This window comes from Rhinatrema bivittatum, chromosome 6, assembly GCF_901001135.1.
Source record: "Rhinatrema bivittatum chromosome 6, aRhiBiv1.1, whole genome shotgun sequence".
NCBI classification, from domain to species: Eukaryota; Metazoa; Chordata; class Amphibia; order Gymnophiona; family Rhinatrematidae; genus Rhinatrema; species Rhinatrema bivittatum.
The window spans coordinates 58,948,247-58,965,792 of NC_042620.1; the positions used below are offsets into that span (position 1 = coordinate 58,948,247).

Here is a 17,546-nt window from a genome sequence, read left to right on the forward strand (position 1 = left end):
AAGTCAGGCTAACTGGTCTGTAGTTTCCCGGATCACCCCTGGAGCCCTTTTAAAATATTGGGGTTACATTTGCTATCCTCCAGTCTTCAGGTACAATGGATGATTTTAATGATAGGTTACAAATTTTTACTAATAGGTCTGAAATTTCATTTTTTAGTTCCTTCAGAACTCTGGGGTGTATACCATCCGGTCCAGGTGATTTACTACTCTTCAGTTTATCAATCAGGTCTACCACATCTTCTAGGTTGACCGTGATTTGATTCAGTCCATCTGAATCATTACCCATGAAAACCTTCTCCAGTACGGGTACCTCCCCAACATCCTCTTCAGTAAACACCGAAGCAAAGACATCATTTGATCTTTCCACGATGGCCTTATCTTCTCTAAGTTCCCCTTTAACCCCTTGATCATCTAATGATCCAACTGACGCCCTCACAGGCTTTCTGCTTCGGATATATTTTAAAAACGTTTTTACTGTGAGTTTTTGCCTCTGCGGCCAACTTCTTTTCAAATTCTCTCTTAGCCTGTCTTATCAATGACATTTAACTCGCCAACATTTATACATTATCCTATTTTCTTCTGTTGGATCCTTCTTCCAATTTTTGAATGAAGATCTTTTGACTAAAATAGCTTCTTTCACCTCCCCTTTTAACCATACCGATAATCGTTTTGCCTTCTTTCCACCTTTCTTAATGTGTGGAATACATCAGGACTGTGCTCCTAGAATGGTATGATTTATCAATGACCACGCCTCTTGCACATATTTTACTTTTGTAGCTGCTCCTTTCAGTTTTTTTATAACAATTTTTCTCATTTTATCAAAGTTTTCCTTTTGGAAGATTAGCACAAGAGCTGTGGATTTGCATACTGTTCCTCTTCCAGTCATTAATTGAAATTTGATCATATTATGATCACTATTGCCAAGCGGCCAGTATTCAAAATGGCGCCGATTGCCTTTGCCCTTACTATGTCAAAGGGGCTACCGGTGCCATTGGTTAGCCCCTGTCACATGGTAGGAGCACAAGATGACGCTGGCCATCCAGTGCTCCTACCATGTGACAGGGTCCGGCCAATGGCACGGATACCCTGTCACATGGTAAGGGCAAAGGGCCATCGGCGCCATTTTGATTTGTGGCAGCCGATGGCCCGGGAGCGGGAGGACAGCCCGGAGTGGGAGATCACTCCCGGAACCCCCACTGGACCACCAGGTACCTGTAAAACATTTTTTTTGGGGGGGTCGGGAGTGTGGGGGAACCTAAGGGGTTAGTTTTAAATGGTCGGGGTGGGTTTTTTGTTTATGGGCTTGGGCGCAGCCGATAAACAAAACCGCGATCGGGCCCAATTGAAAAAAACCCACATATGAATCGGAACCGGAATCCGAACCGATTCCGGTTTCGATTCACATCTCTAGTGAGTCACTCTGGCTGACTAACTGAAGTTAGACTGTTTGTATTTCCCAATCCTCCCACCCCTTGCCCACCCAACCCTAGCTCATCCTTTCATTTATAGGCAGGTGACACTTTCACAAAAAAACAAAAAAAAACAAAAAACACTTTATTAAGAGTTTGATCAGATCCCAGTAGGCCAATACCAGACATATAGTGAATTCATTTATACATTTAAAGGATGTTAGACAGATTCCTACTCCTATAGCAACCTAAACCTTAACTAGGAACTGATCAAAACTGAGATGAAGACAGCAGTCCAGCAGCAAGAGGGGGCGTTCCCAGTCTTTTGCATCGAGTGTCACATGTATGATTATTTACCCACCGGTGAGAAGTTGTACATGTGCATGCGATGCAAAGAGCTCCTGGCTCTCAGAGAACGAGTCCGATTTCTGGAGGCTAGAGTGGCAGACCTGGAGGAGCTGAGGCAGAGAGGTATAAAGATGAGACCTTCAGGGACATAGTAGCCAAGTCCCAACTTCAGACTTTCAGCTCTGGTGCTGCCTTAGAGGAAGAAGGTCTCATGATTGGAGAACATCAATCGGGTGCAGCAGGAAAGGATCCTGTAGCAAGGATCTGCTCTCCAGGTGATGCATTGACCTTTCGCACTGAGGATATTTCCCCAAGGAAACATGCCTACCTGGTGCGAAGTTGGCGGACCTCACGCGTCACCTAGATAGGATTTTAGACAGTGCTGGGGAGGAGCCGGCTGTTGTGGTACATATGGGCACCAACAACATAGCAAAATGTGGGAGGGAAGTTCTGGAAGCCAAATTTAGTCTCTTAGGTGGAAAGCTTAAGTCGAGAACCTCCAGGGTAGCATTCTCTGAAATGCTTCCTGTTCCACGCGCAGGTCACCAGAGGCAGGCAGATTCACGGAGTCTCAATGCATGGATGAGACAATGGTGCAAGGAAGAGGGATTCAGTTTTGTTAGGAACTGGGGAACCTTTTGGGGAAGGGGGCGTCTCTTCCGAAGGGATGGGCTCCACCTTAACGAGGGTGGAACCAGACTGCTGGCACTAACCTTTAAAAAGAAGATAGAACAGCTTTTAAACTAGAACAAAGGGAAAAGCCGACAGTTGCTCAGCAGCGCATGGTTCAGAGAGAGGTAGCTTCAAAGGATACTAATGATGCATTAGAATTAAGGTATCCCGACAGTGAGGTTCCAATAATAAGAAAAGTAGTCCAAGTGCCTGTACTTAAAAACTTACCTGAGCTAAAAAATTCTAACTTATCCCTATCAATTAAAAAGCAGAATGAAAATACAAACAAAAAACAAACTTTGAAATGTTTGTATGCTAATGCCAGAAGTCTAAGAAGTAAGATGGGAGAATTAGAATGTATAGCAGTAAATGATGACATAGACTTAATTGGCATCTCAGAGACATGGTGGAAGGAGGATAACCAATGGGACAATGCTATACCGGGGTACAAATTATATCGCAATGACAGAGAGGAGTACCTGGGAGGCGGTGTGGCGCTTTAAGTCCGAGATGGCATAAAGTCCAACAGGATAAACATCCTGCATGAGACTAAATGCAAAATTGAATCTTTATGGGTAGAAATCCCTTGTGTGTCGGGGAAAACTATAGTGATAGGAGTATACTACCGTCTACCTGGTCAAGATGGTGAGACGGACAGTGAAATGCTAAGAGAAATTAGGGAAGCTAATCAAATTGGTAGTGCGGTAATAATGGGAGACTTCAATTACCCCTATATTGACTGAGTAAATATATCTTCGGGACACGCTAGAGAGATAACGTTCCTGGATGGAATAAATGATAGCTTTATGGAGCAATTGGTTCAGGAACCAACAAGAGAGGGAGCAATTTTAGATTTAATTCTCAGTGGAGCACAGGACTTGGTGAGAGAGGTAACGGTGCCATTGGTTAGCCCCTGTCACATGGTAGGAGCACAAGATGGCGCCGGCCATCCAGTGCTCCTACCATGTGACAGGGTCCGGCCAATGGCACGGATACCCTGTCACATGGTAAGGGCAAAGGGCCATCGGTGCCATTTTGAATAGTGGCAGTCAACGGCCCGGGAGCGGGAGGATGGCCTGGAGTGGGAGATCGCTCCCGGGACCCCCACTGGACCACCAGGGACCTGTAAAAAGTTTTTGGGGTGTCGGGAGGGTGGGGGAAGCAAAGGGGTTAGTTTTAAAGGGTCAAAGTGGGTTAAGGGGTTATTTTTGTGTGCCGTTTTTCCCACCCTCCCCCAAAACGATAAGGGAACCCCCATGATCAATATCGTGGGGTTTTCCTATTGTTTTGGGGAGCCCCCGATTTCTGACGATTTTGAAAATATTGACGATAATTTCAATCGTCCAAAGCCCGATTCACATCCCTATGACTCACTGCTCTCTTGATTAACAAATGTTGGTACCTATTCAAACCAAATCACATTACCTCAACACCTTTCCAAAGGGAATAACTGAGCTGAACTTTTCAACCTTTTTACTTAGGTATACACTGCTCCTAGCTTATTTCTAGCTTCTGGCTACTTTTTGGGTTGTTTTTTTTTGTGTGTGTTTTTTTGTATTAAATACAAACATTCAGTTCTTAAAAGTCTGCTGACTTTTAAAAATAAACACACTACCTACTGCTTACTAGCTGCCTTATTGACTGATTATTTAAAAATACAAACAGTCTAACTTGTTTATTCACTGCCTTACTGACTATTAAAAGCACAGACACACAAACACACTAAATAATATTCCCAAATAGTTAACTTTGCCCCAATACTTTTAAAAAAGACACTGTCCCAAGCAAAAACTTACTGATTCCTTTCAGCCACCAGGAAGGTGATCCTCAGTGAATCTCAAGTTTTTATCTTGAGATCATTTATTTGTATAATGGCCCACTGGAGTAATATGATATCTGCATCAATTTCAACACATCTTATAAAACCAGGAATGCATGAAAAATGTAGAATTTATCTTTAAAAAAACCCACCAGTAAAATTTAGTATTTAGAGGCTTATTCCTATATCCTTACAGTTTTAATAGAAGGCACCTGGCCATTGCCATGTGGTTAGAGAGGGCAAGGAACTAGCAGAAAAAAAAATAAATACATTCTTGGCATCTGTCTTTACTGAGGAGGATGCTGGGATCATATGCACACTGAAAATGTTTTTGATGGTGATGACTGAGCAATTAGATGGAATCACTGTGAAACTGAAGGATGTAATAACTCAGATTGACAAATTAAAAAATAACAAATCACTGGAACTGGATGGTATTCACCCCAGAGTTCTGATGGCATTCAAAAATGAAATTGAAGACCTGTTTCTTGTGATTTACAACCTATCATTTAAAACAACCATGGTACCAGAAGACTGGCGGGTGGACATTGTGGCACCAATTTTTTAAAATGGTATCCAGGGTGATTTGGAAAACTATAGACCAGTAAGCCTGACGTTGGTGCCAAGCAAAATGGTCAAAGCTATTCTTAAAAACAAAATTAATGACTACATAACTAACATTGCTTTTTTTGAGGTGCAAATAAACATGCAAAGAAAGGTGAGCTGATAGATATACGGGCGGATTTTAAACGCCCTGCTCGCATAAATCCGCCCGGATTTACGCAAGCAGGGCCCTCGCATGCCGGCGCACCTATTTTGCATAGGCCGCCGGCACGCACAGAGCCCCGGGACGCGTGTAAGTCCCGGGGTTTTTTTAAGGGGGCGTGTTGGGGCGTGTCGGGGGCGGGGCCGAATGACGTGGCGTTTCAGGGGCGAGACGCGGCATTTCGGGGGCGGGACCGGGGGCGTGGTGCCCGCCTGGGGGCGTGGTGCCCGCCCGGGGGCGTGGTTGAGGCCTCCGGACCAGCCCCCGGGTCGGATGACGGCGCACCAGCAGTCCGCTGGGGCACGTAGATTTACGTCTGCTTCTAGCAGGCGTAAATCGAGGGACAAAGGTAAGGGGGGGGGTTTAGATAGGGCCGGGGGGGTGGGTTAGGTAGGGGAAGGGAGGGGAAGGTGAGGGGAGGGCGAAAAAAAGTTCTCTCCAAGGCCGCTCCGATTTCGGAGCGGCCTCGGAGGGAACGGAGACAGGCTGCGCGGCTCGGTGCGCGCAGGCTGCCCAAAATTGGCAGCCTTGCGCACACGGATCCAGGATTTTATAAGATACGTGCGGCTATACGCATATCTTATAGAATCCAGTGTACTTTTGTTCGCGCCTGCTGCGCGAACAAAAGTACGCGATGGCGCTCTTTTTTAAAATCTACCCCATAGTGTATTTGGATTTTCAGAAGTCATTTGACAAAGTCATTCATGAGATATTCCTCAGGAAATTGGGAAATCATGGGATCAGAGGCACTGTCCTATTGTAGATTGGTAACTGGATAAAAGACAGGAACAAGAGAGTCAAATATTTACTTTTCCAAATGAAAAAAGATCATTAGTGGAATGCTCCAGGGGTCTGTATTGGGACCTATGCTATTTAGCATATTCATAAATGATCTGGAGAATGGCAAGTGAGGTGACAAAATTTGAAGGTGATACAAAATTATTTCCAATCATTAAAACAGCAGTGGATTGTGAAAAACCAGAACATGACCTTGTGAGACTAAGGGCCGGATGTTAAGACATACGGGCGTGGCCTACATTTGTGTGCGCTACCCGGCCCACACAAATGTACGCTGGATTTTATAACATGCACGAGCAGCCGCGCACATGTTATATAAACTGGGGTCGGCGCGTGCAAGGGGGTGCAAACTAGTTCAACTTGTGCACGCCAAGCCCTCGGGGAGACCAGCTGGATTTCCATGTTCCCTCCGAGGCCGCTCCGATAATGGAGCAGCCTCGGAGAGAACATTCCCCCCCCCCCACCTTCCCCTCCCATCCCCTCCCTGTCCCGCTCCCCAGCCCGAAAAAAAAATAAACCCTTACCTATGTTGCAGTAACTTGCGCACGCCAGCCGAGTGCCGGCCCGCGATCCCCCTGCCCAGCGGCCTAGCAGAGGCCTCTGATCACGCCCCACCTCACCCCTGGACCACTCATTTTTTCGACCCCCGGGACTTACACTTGTCCCGGGGCATTATGCGCACCACAGGGCCTTTTGAAAATAGGCCCGGCACGCATAAATTCCTCTACGCGCATAAATCAACCTGGATTTATGCGCGTAGGCTTTTAAAATCTGCCCCTAAGAGACTGGGCTTCTAAATGGAAGATGCACAATGCTGGGTTCTATGTTAGGAAAAGGACCTTGTGGACAATACCTTGAAAACCTCAGCTCAGTATGCAGTGGCAGTCAAATTAGGCAAATAGAATGTTAGGAATAATTTGGAAAGGAATAGAGAACAAAACTAAGAATATCTTTTGCATTTATATATGTCAATGCTGCGATTGCACTTTGAGTACTGTGAATTTCTGGTTGTCCCTTCTCAGTAAAGATGAAGCGGATATAGACAATGTACAGAAAACGGTGACAAATATGATAAAGGGGATAGAAAAGCTCCTTTATGGAGAAAGGCTAGGGCTCTCTTTCTTGAAAAAGTGATGTTAGAGGGGATATGATTGAAATTTATGCAATCATGAGTGGAATGGAATGGGTAAATAGTTACCCTTTAACAACATTAAGACTAGGGGACACTCTATGAAACTAGCAATCAACAGATTTCAATCATATTGTAGGAAGCATTTTTTCTTTCAGCACACAATCAGGGAATGGAATCCACTGTCAGAGTAAGTGTTCAAGGCAACTAACACAGTGAGGTTCAAAAGAGGATTGAACAAGTTCCTAAAGGAAAATTCCATAAACTGTTATTAGGCAGGTAGACTTGGGAAAGCCAGTGCTTATCCCTGGGAGTGAGATACAAGTAATAGATCAACTGTTGGGGACCTGATGGATACTTGACACCCAGACTGGCCATTGTCAGAGATAGAATGCTGGGCTCTTAAGTTTTTATATTCCCTAAATTTGATGATATTTATTGAAGATATTTTTTCATTCTGAATTTAATTTTAAACAAAATTGTAGTGGATCCACCCCTGCATTTGTATATAAAAAATAATTCCATATGGAAAGGGCATTCACTGGCAGTTAGTGCTGTTTCGAGGAAAGTATCTTGAATTTTTAAACCAGATAAGGAATTAACTGAGAGTCAGTGACATGTCTACAAGAGATTATTGTTAATGTAAGTTATTTGTTTGGAAGCATGGAGGATTAAGATTTTACCATGATAGATTTGTTTTAAAAAGAAACTGCTGATATGAACATTCTGAACAGTTAAGTCAGTGAGACAAGACATTTCCATGGGATAAATGCATTGTGTTCATGCCAGTTAGATTGCCTGATACCACATTCAATCTGCCATATTGCTTATATATCGATAGATAGATATAGATATAGATACACACACCACACATCTATATTTTACATAAAAAATCCTTTAAGAAAGAAACAGAAAGTAAATTGAAAATCTTATTTTATTGTTGCTGGGTTGTTTTTTTCTAATCCATGCACTGGATATATATGTTAGAGATGTACTTTCATTGAAAATAAAATAGGAAATGTCAATGACCTGATATTTTGGAAATGACTGGCTGAACACAGCACTATGGGTACATGTCCCACACAGAAACCTGAGATCAGCCAACAAAGCACTCCTAACCATTCCTTCAGTCAGGACAGCGAGACTAACCCAGGTTAGATAAAGGGCCTTATCGTTAGCAGGCGCTACACTGTGGAACACAATGCCACTAGAGATCAGATTACAAAGAGATCTCAAAACATTTTTAAAAAGTTTTAAAACCTGGCTTTTTAAACAAGCCTTTTACAAAGAGAACAGGGAATAGAAAATATGCAGGAACAGGCAGAAGATCACCAGCACAAAGCACTGTCTCAACATGTACATCGGAGTAGTTTATTTTGCTTTTGTTTCCTTTCTTGTCCCACTCCTCCCTTCTCCACTCATTAAACATGCACACAAACTGAGTAAAAAAGCTCCCCTGGGCTTCCCTTCCATGCTTCCCTCCCTCTAGAGTCCCCTCCCCCGCCCCCCTTAAGCTTACTCAATTCTGGGATCACAATGTAGTCACTTCTACCCCACTAGTGTCTTTCTTATTTATTTATTTATTTATTTATTTATTTATTTATTTATTTGAAATCTTTTCTATACCATCGATAAGTTATATACCATCACAACAGTTTACATACAGGCACGTTAATTAAAGTAGTTAAATGTGTACGGTAGTACATTCTAACAAGTGCCAATAAGGTTCGGTTACATCATGTCATAATAAATCTTATTTGTTGAGTGTGGTAAGTCTTGACTGTGTATACCTGTCAGTTACTTTTTACAGGGATAAATCTCGTGTTCTGTTTAATTCTATTAAGTTAACCATGTGGTAAACTAATAAACTACTCTGACGTACATGTTGAGATAGTGCTTTGAGCTGGTGATCTTCTGCCTGTTCCTGCATACTTTCTATTCCCTGTTCTCATTGTGAAAGGCTTGTTTAAAAAGCCAGGTTTTAAAATTTTTTAAAAATGTTTTGAGATCTCTTTGTAATCTGATCTCTAGTGGCATTGTGTTCCACAGTGTAGCGCCTGCTAAGGATAAGGCCCTTTCTCTAACTTGGGTGAGTCTCGCTGTCCTGACTGAAGGAATGGTTAGGAGTGCTTTGTTTGCTGATCTCAAGTTTCTGTGTGGGACATGTACCCATAGTGCTGTGTTCAGCCAGTCTGCCTTTTCGTCGTGTATTAATTTATGTATTATACAAAGGGTTTTGTATTGTATTCTGTGTTCTATTGGTAGCCAGTGTAATTCTGCTAGAGTTTCAGGGATATGATCCCTCCTTTTTTTTACCGGTCAATATCCTTGCTGCAGTGTTTTGTAGTATTTGAAGTAGACTTAACGTTGTCTGAGGGAGTCCCAGCAAAATGACATTACAGTAGTCAGTGCTGGAAAATATTAGTGCCTGGAGCACTGTTCAAAAGTTTGCAGGTGTTAGTAAGGGTTTTAGTTTTCTGAGAATCATGAGTTTTGCGTAGCCTTCTTTTACTTTTACTGTAAAATGTCACCTGTTTAAAAAACATGTTTTAACTCACACCGTTTCATTGGTAGCTCAAAGCAAGTTACATTCACGTATTTTCCCTATCCCCAGAGGGCTTGCATTCTAACATTTTACCTGAGGCAATTTTGGGGGAAGTGACTTGCCCAAGGTCACAAAGACTGTCAGTGGGATTTGCACCCTGGCTTTCCTGATTCTCATCCTGCTGCTCTAATCGGCGACTGGGGATTACTCCTGCCATATTATGATACTAGGATCATAAAGAAAGTTTAAGTGGTGGGGAGGGGGGGGGGATACAAACGCTTGGTAGCATGAAGGGGAGGACAGGGCAGCTTTTTGTAACATTTTCTACACAGTTTTTATCCCCAAAATCATTTTTTAGTGCATGCTGCTTATAGGACTCATTCATGTTGGATTCATAGTGCAAGATCCCATATATTAAATCACTAAGATTTCTTTTAATATTGCTTTTCAAAAACTTGTGAAATCCTGCCAGCATAGATGTTCATCTGGGCTATTATGAATTCTGTATGCTTGATTTAACATGCTGCAACATTCAGTAGCCCCAAGTTACTTGTGATGAGCTCAGAATTTGTGATTACATATGTGACTTCCACCCTCTGCTACCTATCAATAAAGGATAATACAGGAAAAATAAATCCCCATACTAAGAAACCCCAGAAATTAAACAAAAAAATGGAGAATAGGTAAATCCAAATGAAAAATCCTCAGCAACAACATACAATTTTTAAAAAATCTGTACATCCCTATTGTTTAGAATCTCTTGGGGTATCAAAAAAATACAAAGCACATTGCTAAAAATGTAGAAGAGACCTTAGACTTCTGCAATTGAAATAAAGTGGTTTCTATTGCATTGCACAGTGCTGATTCTGAATAATTGTATACATTGATATTCTGTAATTTAAAAAATTCTGCCTAATTATCTAAACAATGTCAGTACTCCACACACTGCATTACTGTAAAACATAGCAATCTGGAGTGCTGCAAGTAGTGGAGTCAAGAACTCCTGCGGTGTATGCTGGCTTCTCTTCCTTTTAGAAACACTCATTCTGTCTGAGTTCTGTCTGAGATGGTTTTGTACCATTACACCCTGAAGGCAAGAAACTTACCAAAGCATGTCTTCTTGTCTGGGGACAGCTTCATTAGATGTGGACAGGCACAAGCAGCACTTCTATTAAAATTGATCAGGCACAAGTGCGAGCAGGGACCTCTGCCATTACCAGCAACACAGGGATTGGGAGCTGCGAGAACAGATTGAAATGGAATTATTCTTGGGAAAAAGCTGCATACCACAGAGCATCAAGTTTCTAAAGCATTTAGTGTTATGAATTACTTTATGTGGGAAGGCTCTAAGAAAGTTGTTAATCCTGAAAAAACATTATGCAAGTAATTAAATCAGACAAAGCATGAAAAAGTCAACTTATTCTCCTGTACATTGTGCTCTCCCTAGAGTTAACCATGTTATTTTTGTTATAATCACAGATGTGATGTTTAAAAGCTCTCAAATCACTGTACTAAGATTTATATTGTCCTTTTTATTCTATACAAGCATGTTTATTATGTTCTGGAGATCTGCGAAAAAGTATCTTTTTACTTTGCTTTCAAGATAACTAATGTAGAAACACATTCATTTGTTTTTCTACATTAGTGTTGTATTGTTTTATTCTTGAGTATGGTAGAAAGAATGGATAGATCATATTTTATTAAAATAAATTTGACTTCGAAAACATTATCTGATGTGTTAATTTGTCCTAAGTTGGAAATGGGTAGCCCAGTCCTAATATTTTTGGTCAGTTTGTATTTATTTTGATACAAAATGGTTGTAAAAATGATAATTAGTAGATAAAATAACCTGTATACAATAATTGGAAAAAGGTTAACTGTAGAACCAAGATTATAAATAGGAAGTGAAAAAATATACTTACTGAATATAACAAAATCTTATTGTATGAGGTATTTTATCCTGAACCTGACACATGTGCATCAAAAAATCAATGATCCTCTCTAAACTACCTCATCATTTTAGTGAAAATTAAAAAAAAACAAATTTGCTTACTGTAAATGGTATTCTTTATAGACATCAAGATGCATAGCCATGAAACGTGGGTAACGTTATTCGACATCACTGAAAGGACTCTTCTTTCTAAGTTCATAGAGCTTTTGCTCTACTGAGTTTGTGTGGGAGTTCCCATGTGGACATTGGCTCATGAGCCCCAACTCAATTTTAGAGCTAAGTCTAGCTAGGTAGTTGAATCTCCAGGAAGGTGCGTAGGAATTTATCATGACTAAGTTATACTGCTCTCTATGGAGAGCACCATTTACAGCAAGCAAACTTTCTTTCTCCATTGACAAACAGGTGAATTAGCCATGATATGTGGTAAGTCCCAAGCCGAGGATTGCAGCAGAGCAACCTGGACCCCACCGTACAGAGTAGACTTTTGGGTGAATAGGATATGTAAAACTGCATGTACAAAGTTACTATCACACTTTGATAGATTAAACAGTAACTGGATGTAAAGATATGAAGTGATGACCAAATTACAGCTTTGCAAATGTCTTCAAGAGATATAGCTCACATATGAACCATTTATGCAGCTATGGCACCCACTTAATGAGCCTTAACTGAGTCCATAATCTGGAGGCCACCTAGCACATAACAATCGGGCCGATTCAGTAAAGTCCACGGGAAAACGGGCAAACGCCCACTCTCCCGGTGCACGCACAGGCCACTCGCCTGTGCATGCGATTCAGTATTTAAATGAGGCCCGGCGGTAGAAACAGGTAAAAGGAGGCGGTACGGACACTAATGCGTCGCTAGGGCCTCCTTTTGGCCCAGAGTGGTGGCTGTCAGCGGGTTTGACAGCCGACGCTCAATTTTGCAGGCGTCAGTTCTCGAGTCCGCTGACAGCCACGGACTCGGAAACCGGACGCTGGCAAAATTGAGTGTCTGGTTTTCGACCCGACAGCCGTGGGCCGACATCAAATTTTTTTTTCTTTTTTACTTTTTTTACCCTTTGGGACCTCCGACTTAATATCGCCATGATATTAAGTCGGAGAGTGCACAGAAAAGCAGTTATTACTGCTTTTCTATGCTCTTTCCCGGTGCCCGAAGAAATTAGCGCCTACCTTTGGGTAGGCTCTAATTTCTGAAAGCAAAATGTGCGGCTTGGCTACACATTTTGTTTTCTGAATCGCGCGGGAATACCTAATAGGGCCATCAACATGCATTTGCATGTTGAGGGCGCTATTAGGTTCGGCGGGTTGGATGCGCGTTTTCAGCCCCTTACTGAATAAAGGGTAAGGGAAAACGCACGTCCAATGGCTGGTTAACAGTGCGCTTCGTCGGAGCGCACTGTACTGTATCGGCCCGAATGTATGATGCAGTCTGCTAGTCAATTGAAACAAGTATATTTGGCATCTGCTATACCAAGTCGGTTAGAATTTTAAGAGCTGTATATTTGCAAGGCCTGACAATGTGGCTGAGTTCATCTTCTGTGAAAAGCCATGGCTCTCTTACAGTCCAATGAATGAACAGTTTTTTCACCTTCATGTGGTCTTAGAAAGAATGTGGCTTGATTGATATAAAAATCCGATACCACTTATGGGCAGATGTGGAGCACCACTCTACTGAAAGAACTGCATATAAGGAGAGCGATGGACCAAAGCCTGAAGCTCTCTGAATCTTCCGGCTGATGTGATCGCAACAAGGAATATTACTTTTTATGTGAGAAACCTCAGAGAAACTGACTCCAGTGACTCAAAGTGTGGCTTCATAAGTTGAGTTAGAATCACTGTAAGATCCCATGGAACAGGGGATTTGGCTACCAGAGGTTTTAGTATAAAATAAGCTTTCCATAAACTTTGACACTAAAGGATGAGTGTAAATTGGTTTGTCCTCTACATGAACATGTTAGGCTGCTATGGTGCTGATGCTGGAGGAAGAAAAAGAACAAGTACATTTAAATTTTACTTTACATTTACTAAAATTTGTTAATCACTTAACACAAACAGTCTAATGATATACATATAAAACATTCAAAGCCAAAATATTACATAAAACAAAAACAATTATAACAAATTAAACTTAAACAGATCCTTAAACTCATACATGTCTTTAGGACAATTTCATATCACTAACAAAAATCTTCGAATCAGTTAATAGTGCCTGGAAGGATGGCACACATTGATCTTATAGGTAAGCCTGCCTGAAAAGAACTGTCTTGAGGAGGCTCCTGAATAGCTTTAAACAATCACTACTAAAGCAGCTGAGACAGTTCACATGGGAATGGTTTCAATAATCTTTGAATACACCTGGACAAGAACTGTTTCCATTTAAAGCCATAAGCTCTTCTAGTCGAGGGCTTCCTTTTGGATACAATAATGTCTTCAATTTCCTTGGAAGGAATGAAGTAATCAGTGAGCACTCAACATCCAGATATTCAAGTTGAGTGAAGGCAGGTTTTGATGTCATAGATGACACTCTTCTTGAGTTAATAAGGACAGACCAGCACCTAGATGATCAGGGGGCTGATTGACAGTGGTATTAGCTATGTGAACCAGAATTGTCTGGCTCATGCCCTTGGAGCCCTTTTTAAATATTGGGGTTACATTTGCTATCCTTCAGTCTTCAGGTACTATGGATGATCTGAGTTTGAGGGAAGAATGGAGCAAAATACTTCTACTTTCCATTTTCCTCTGACACGAAGAGGTCAATCAAGAACATAAGAAATAGGAAGTTGCCATATTGGGTCAGACTGAGGTCCATCAAGCCCAGCATCCTGTTTCCAACAGCAGCCAATCCAGCATAAAAGTACCTGGAACATACCCATATATTTTACAAATCCCATGCTACCTGTATACCAGTAATAAATAGTGGGTATTCTATAAGTCTAATTGATTAATTTGAGGTTTATGGACTTCTCCAGGAACATGTCCAAAACTTTTTTTAACCCAGTTATATTAATTTAATTTACATCATCCTTTCACAATGAATTCCAGACCTTAATTATACATTAAGTAAAAAATAATTTTCTCTGATGTTTTAAATGTGCTACTTGCTAACTTCATGGAATGTTCCCAAATCATTGTATTATCAGAAAGAGTAAATAACAGACTCATATTTATCTGCTCTAGACCTCTTTTGATTTTGTAGTCTCTATCAGCCATCTCTTTTCTTAATCTCTTTCATCTCTCCTCATATTGGATCCATTCCATCTCCTTTATCATTTTGGTCACCCTTCTCTGTAGCTTTTCTAGTGCAATTATATCTTTTTTGACATGTGACCAGAATTGAACACATTACTCTAAGTTTGATCTCATCATGGAGAGATAGAGGCATTATAACAATCTCCATTTTATTCACATTCGTTTTCTAATAATTTTTAACATTTTGTTTGCTTTCTTGATTGCAACAGCACATTGAACCAACAATTTCAATGTATTGTACACTGTGATACCTAGATCTTTTTCTTGAGTGGTAACTCCTAATACGGAACATAACATGGTGTAACTACAACATAGGTTATTTTTCCCTATGTGCATCAATCACTGCACATGCCCACATTTAATTTCATCTTCCATTTGGATGCCCAGTCTTCTAGTCTCTCAAGGTCCTCCTGCATTCTCTTACAATCCACTTGTGATTTAACAACTCTGAATAATTTTGTGTCATCTGCAAATTTGATCACTTCACTCATTCCTCTTTCCACTTTCCAGACCATTTATAAATATATTAAAAAGTTCTGGTCCAAGTACAGATCCCTGACACACTTCACTGTTTATCTTCCTCTACTGAGAAAACTGATCATTTAATCCTACTCTGTTTCCTATCTTTCAAACAGTTTGCAATTCTCGAAAGGACATTTCCTCTTATCTCATGACTTTTTAATTTTCTTAGGAGCCTCTCATGTTGGACTTTGTCAAACGCCTTCTGAAAATCCAAATACACATCTACCGGCTTGCCTTTATCCACATGTTTATTAAACTCTTCTTAAAAATATAGCAGAGTTGTATAATAGATCTTAAATTTCATTTCTCAGTTCTTTCACAACCTTTGGGTGTATACTATCTGGTCCAGGCAATTTGCTACTCTTCAGTTTGTCAATCTGGCCTACTAAATCTTCCTGGTTCACCTAGATTTGTTTCACACGTGAAAAACATTATCAGAAAGGTATCTCCCCCAACATCCTCATTAGTAAACACTGAAGAGAAGAATTCATTTAGTCTTTCCACAATGGCCTTATCATCCTTACGTGCCCCTTTAACTCCTTGGTTATCTAATGGTCTAATCGACTCCCCTACAAGCTTCCTGTTTTGGATATATTTAAAAAACATTTTTTTTATGAGTTTTGCCTCTACGGCCAGCTTCTTTTCAAATTCTCTCTCAGCCTGCCTTATCAATGTTTAACATTTAATGTTTATGCTTTTTCCTATTATCTTCAGATGGATCCTTCTTTCAATTTTTGTAGAAAGTTCTTTTGGCTAAAATAGCCTCTCTGATATCTCTTTTTAACCATGCTGGCAGTCATTTGCTCTTTCTTCCACTTTCTTAATGCATGGAATACATCTGTCCTGCGAGTCTATGATGATTTTTTTTTTAACAATGTACATGCCTGTTGTACACACGTAACATTTGTAGCTGCACTTTTTTTTCTATTTTCCTCATTTTATCAATGTTTTTCTTCTGAAAGTTTAGTGCTAGAACTGGAGATTTACTTATTGCCTTCTTCCACTCATATAAGTCAAATTTGAACATTTTATGATCACTGTTGCCAAGTGGCCCATTCTATCATTATCTCTAGCACCAAATCCTGTGTTCCAATAAAAATTAGATCCAAAATGGCTCCCTCTCTCATCAGTTCCCAAATCAATTGCTCTATGAAGCAGTCATTTATTCTATCCAGGAACTTTAGCTCTCTAGCATGTCCTCATGTTACATTTGACCAGTTAATATTGGGGTAATTGATATCTCCAATTCCACAATTTCTAATATTTATTATATATTTGATGATTCAAAGATGAAACAGGCAACTCCACGGATCCAACATAATCATTTGTACAGCGTCCCCCGACACGGTCCCGTGTTTCGCGGTGGCTGCATCGGGAGGGACCACAAGTATTTTAAAGGTTCTGTAAATAAAAGATAACATTGAAGTGGAATATAAGCATGCGCTACTATCAGAATGGTCAAGACAAGGATGTCTGAACACTGTTCTAATATACGACATCTTAGAATGGATGAAACCCTAGTAACACATTGGTCCCAGTTTAACCATTCCATCTCTGACCTCTTCTTCACCGTGCTTGAGGTGGTCTCCCCTCCTTCACGGGGAGGGGATTTCTCCGAGGTACTTGGAAGAAGAGAGCAAAGATGGGTGGCCTCAACAAGGAGATCGAGTGGCATTTATTTAGTTGACGGATGCTCTGTGATGATTGGTTGAAGGATCTCGCGAGGGATCTTGGTTTTGCACCAATTTTGCTTTAAAAGTTTGTCAGACTGAGGGCACTCGCACTCCATGACAGCTGGAAATGGTATGTACCTTAGTTTGAATGGTCTGTGTAAAGTAGTGCATGCTTATATTCCACTTCAATGTTATCTTTTATTTACAGAACCTTTAAAATACTTGTGGTCCCTCCCGATGTAGCCACCGCGAAACACGGGACCCTGTCGGGGGACGCTGTACAAATGATTATGTTGGATCCATGGAGTTGCCTGTTTCATCTTTGAATCATCAAATATATAATAAATATTAGAAATTGTGGAATTGGAGATTTGTCCCTGCACCGTTATTATTGGTTACTTGCTGATGTGCAAGGTTTGCTTCATTACTATTTTGGTAATTGATATCTCCCATTACTGTGCTGTCAAATTTGTTAGCATCCCTAATTTCTCTTAGCATTTCATCATCCATCTGATCATTTTGCCCAGGTGAACAAAGGTATACTCCTATCGCCACATTCTACCCCAACACACATGAAATTTATACCCATAAAGATTCTACTGTATGTTTAGTCTCCTTTAAGATCTTTATCCTGTTGGACTCTATGCTATCCTGAACATGAAG

The 17,546-nt window shown here is 40.9% G+C and overlaps 1 protein-coding gene across 1 annotated transcript in view; it reads right to left on the reverse strand.

The window, feature by feature from the left end:
- LRP1B (LDL receptor related protein 1B) overlaps positions 1–17,546 on the reverse strand; it is a 3,516,099-nt gene that overhangs the window by 1,186,152 nt on the left and 2,312,401 nt on the right. The window contains 1 exon segment of the mRNA XM_029607894.1: positions 10,593–10,724. Within this exon segment, the coding sequence (XP_029463754.1) occupies positions 10,593–10,724 (132 nt within the window).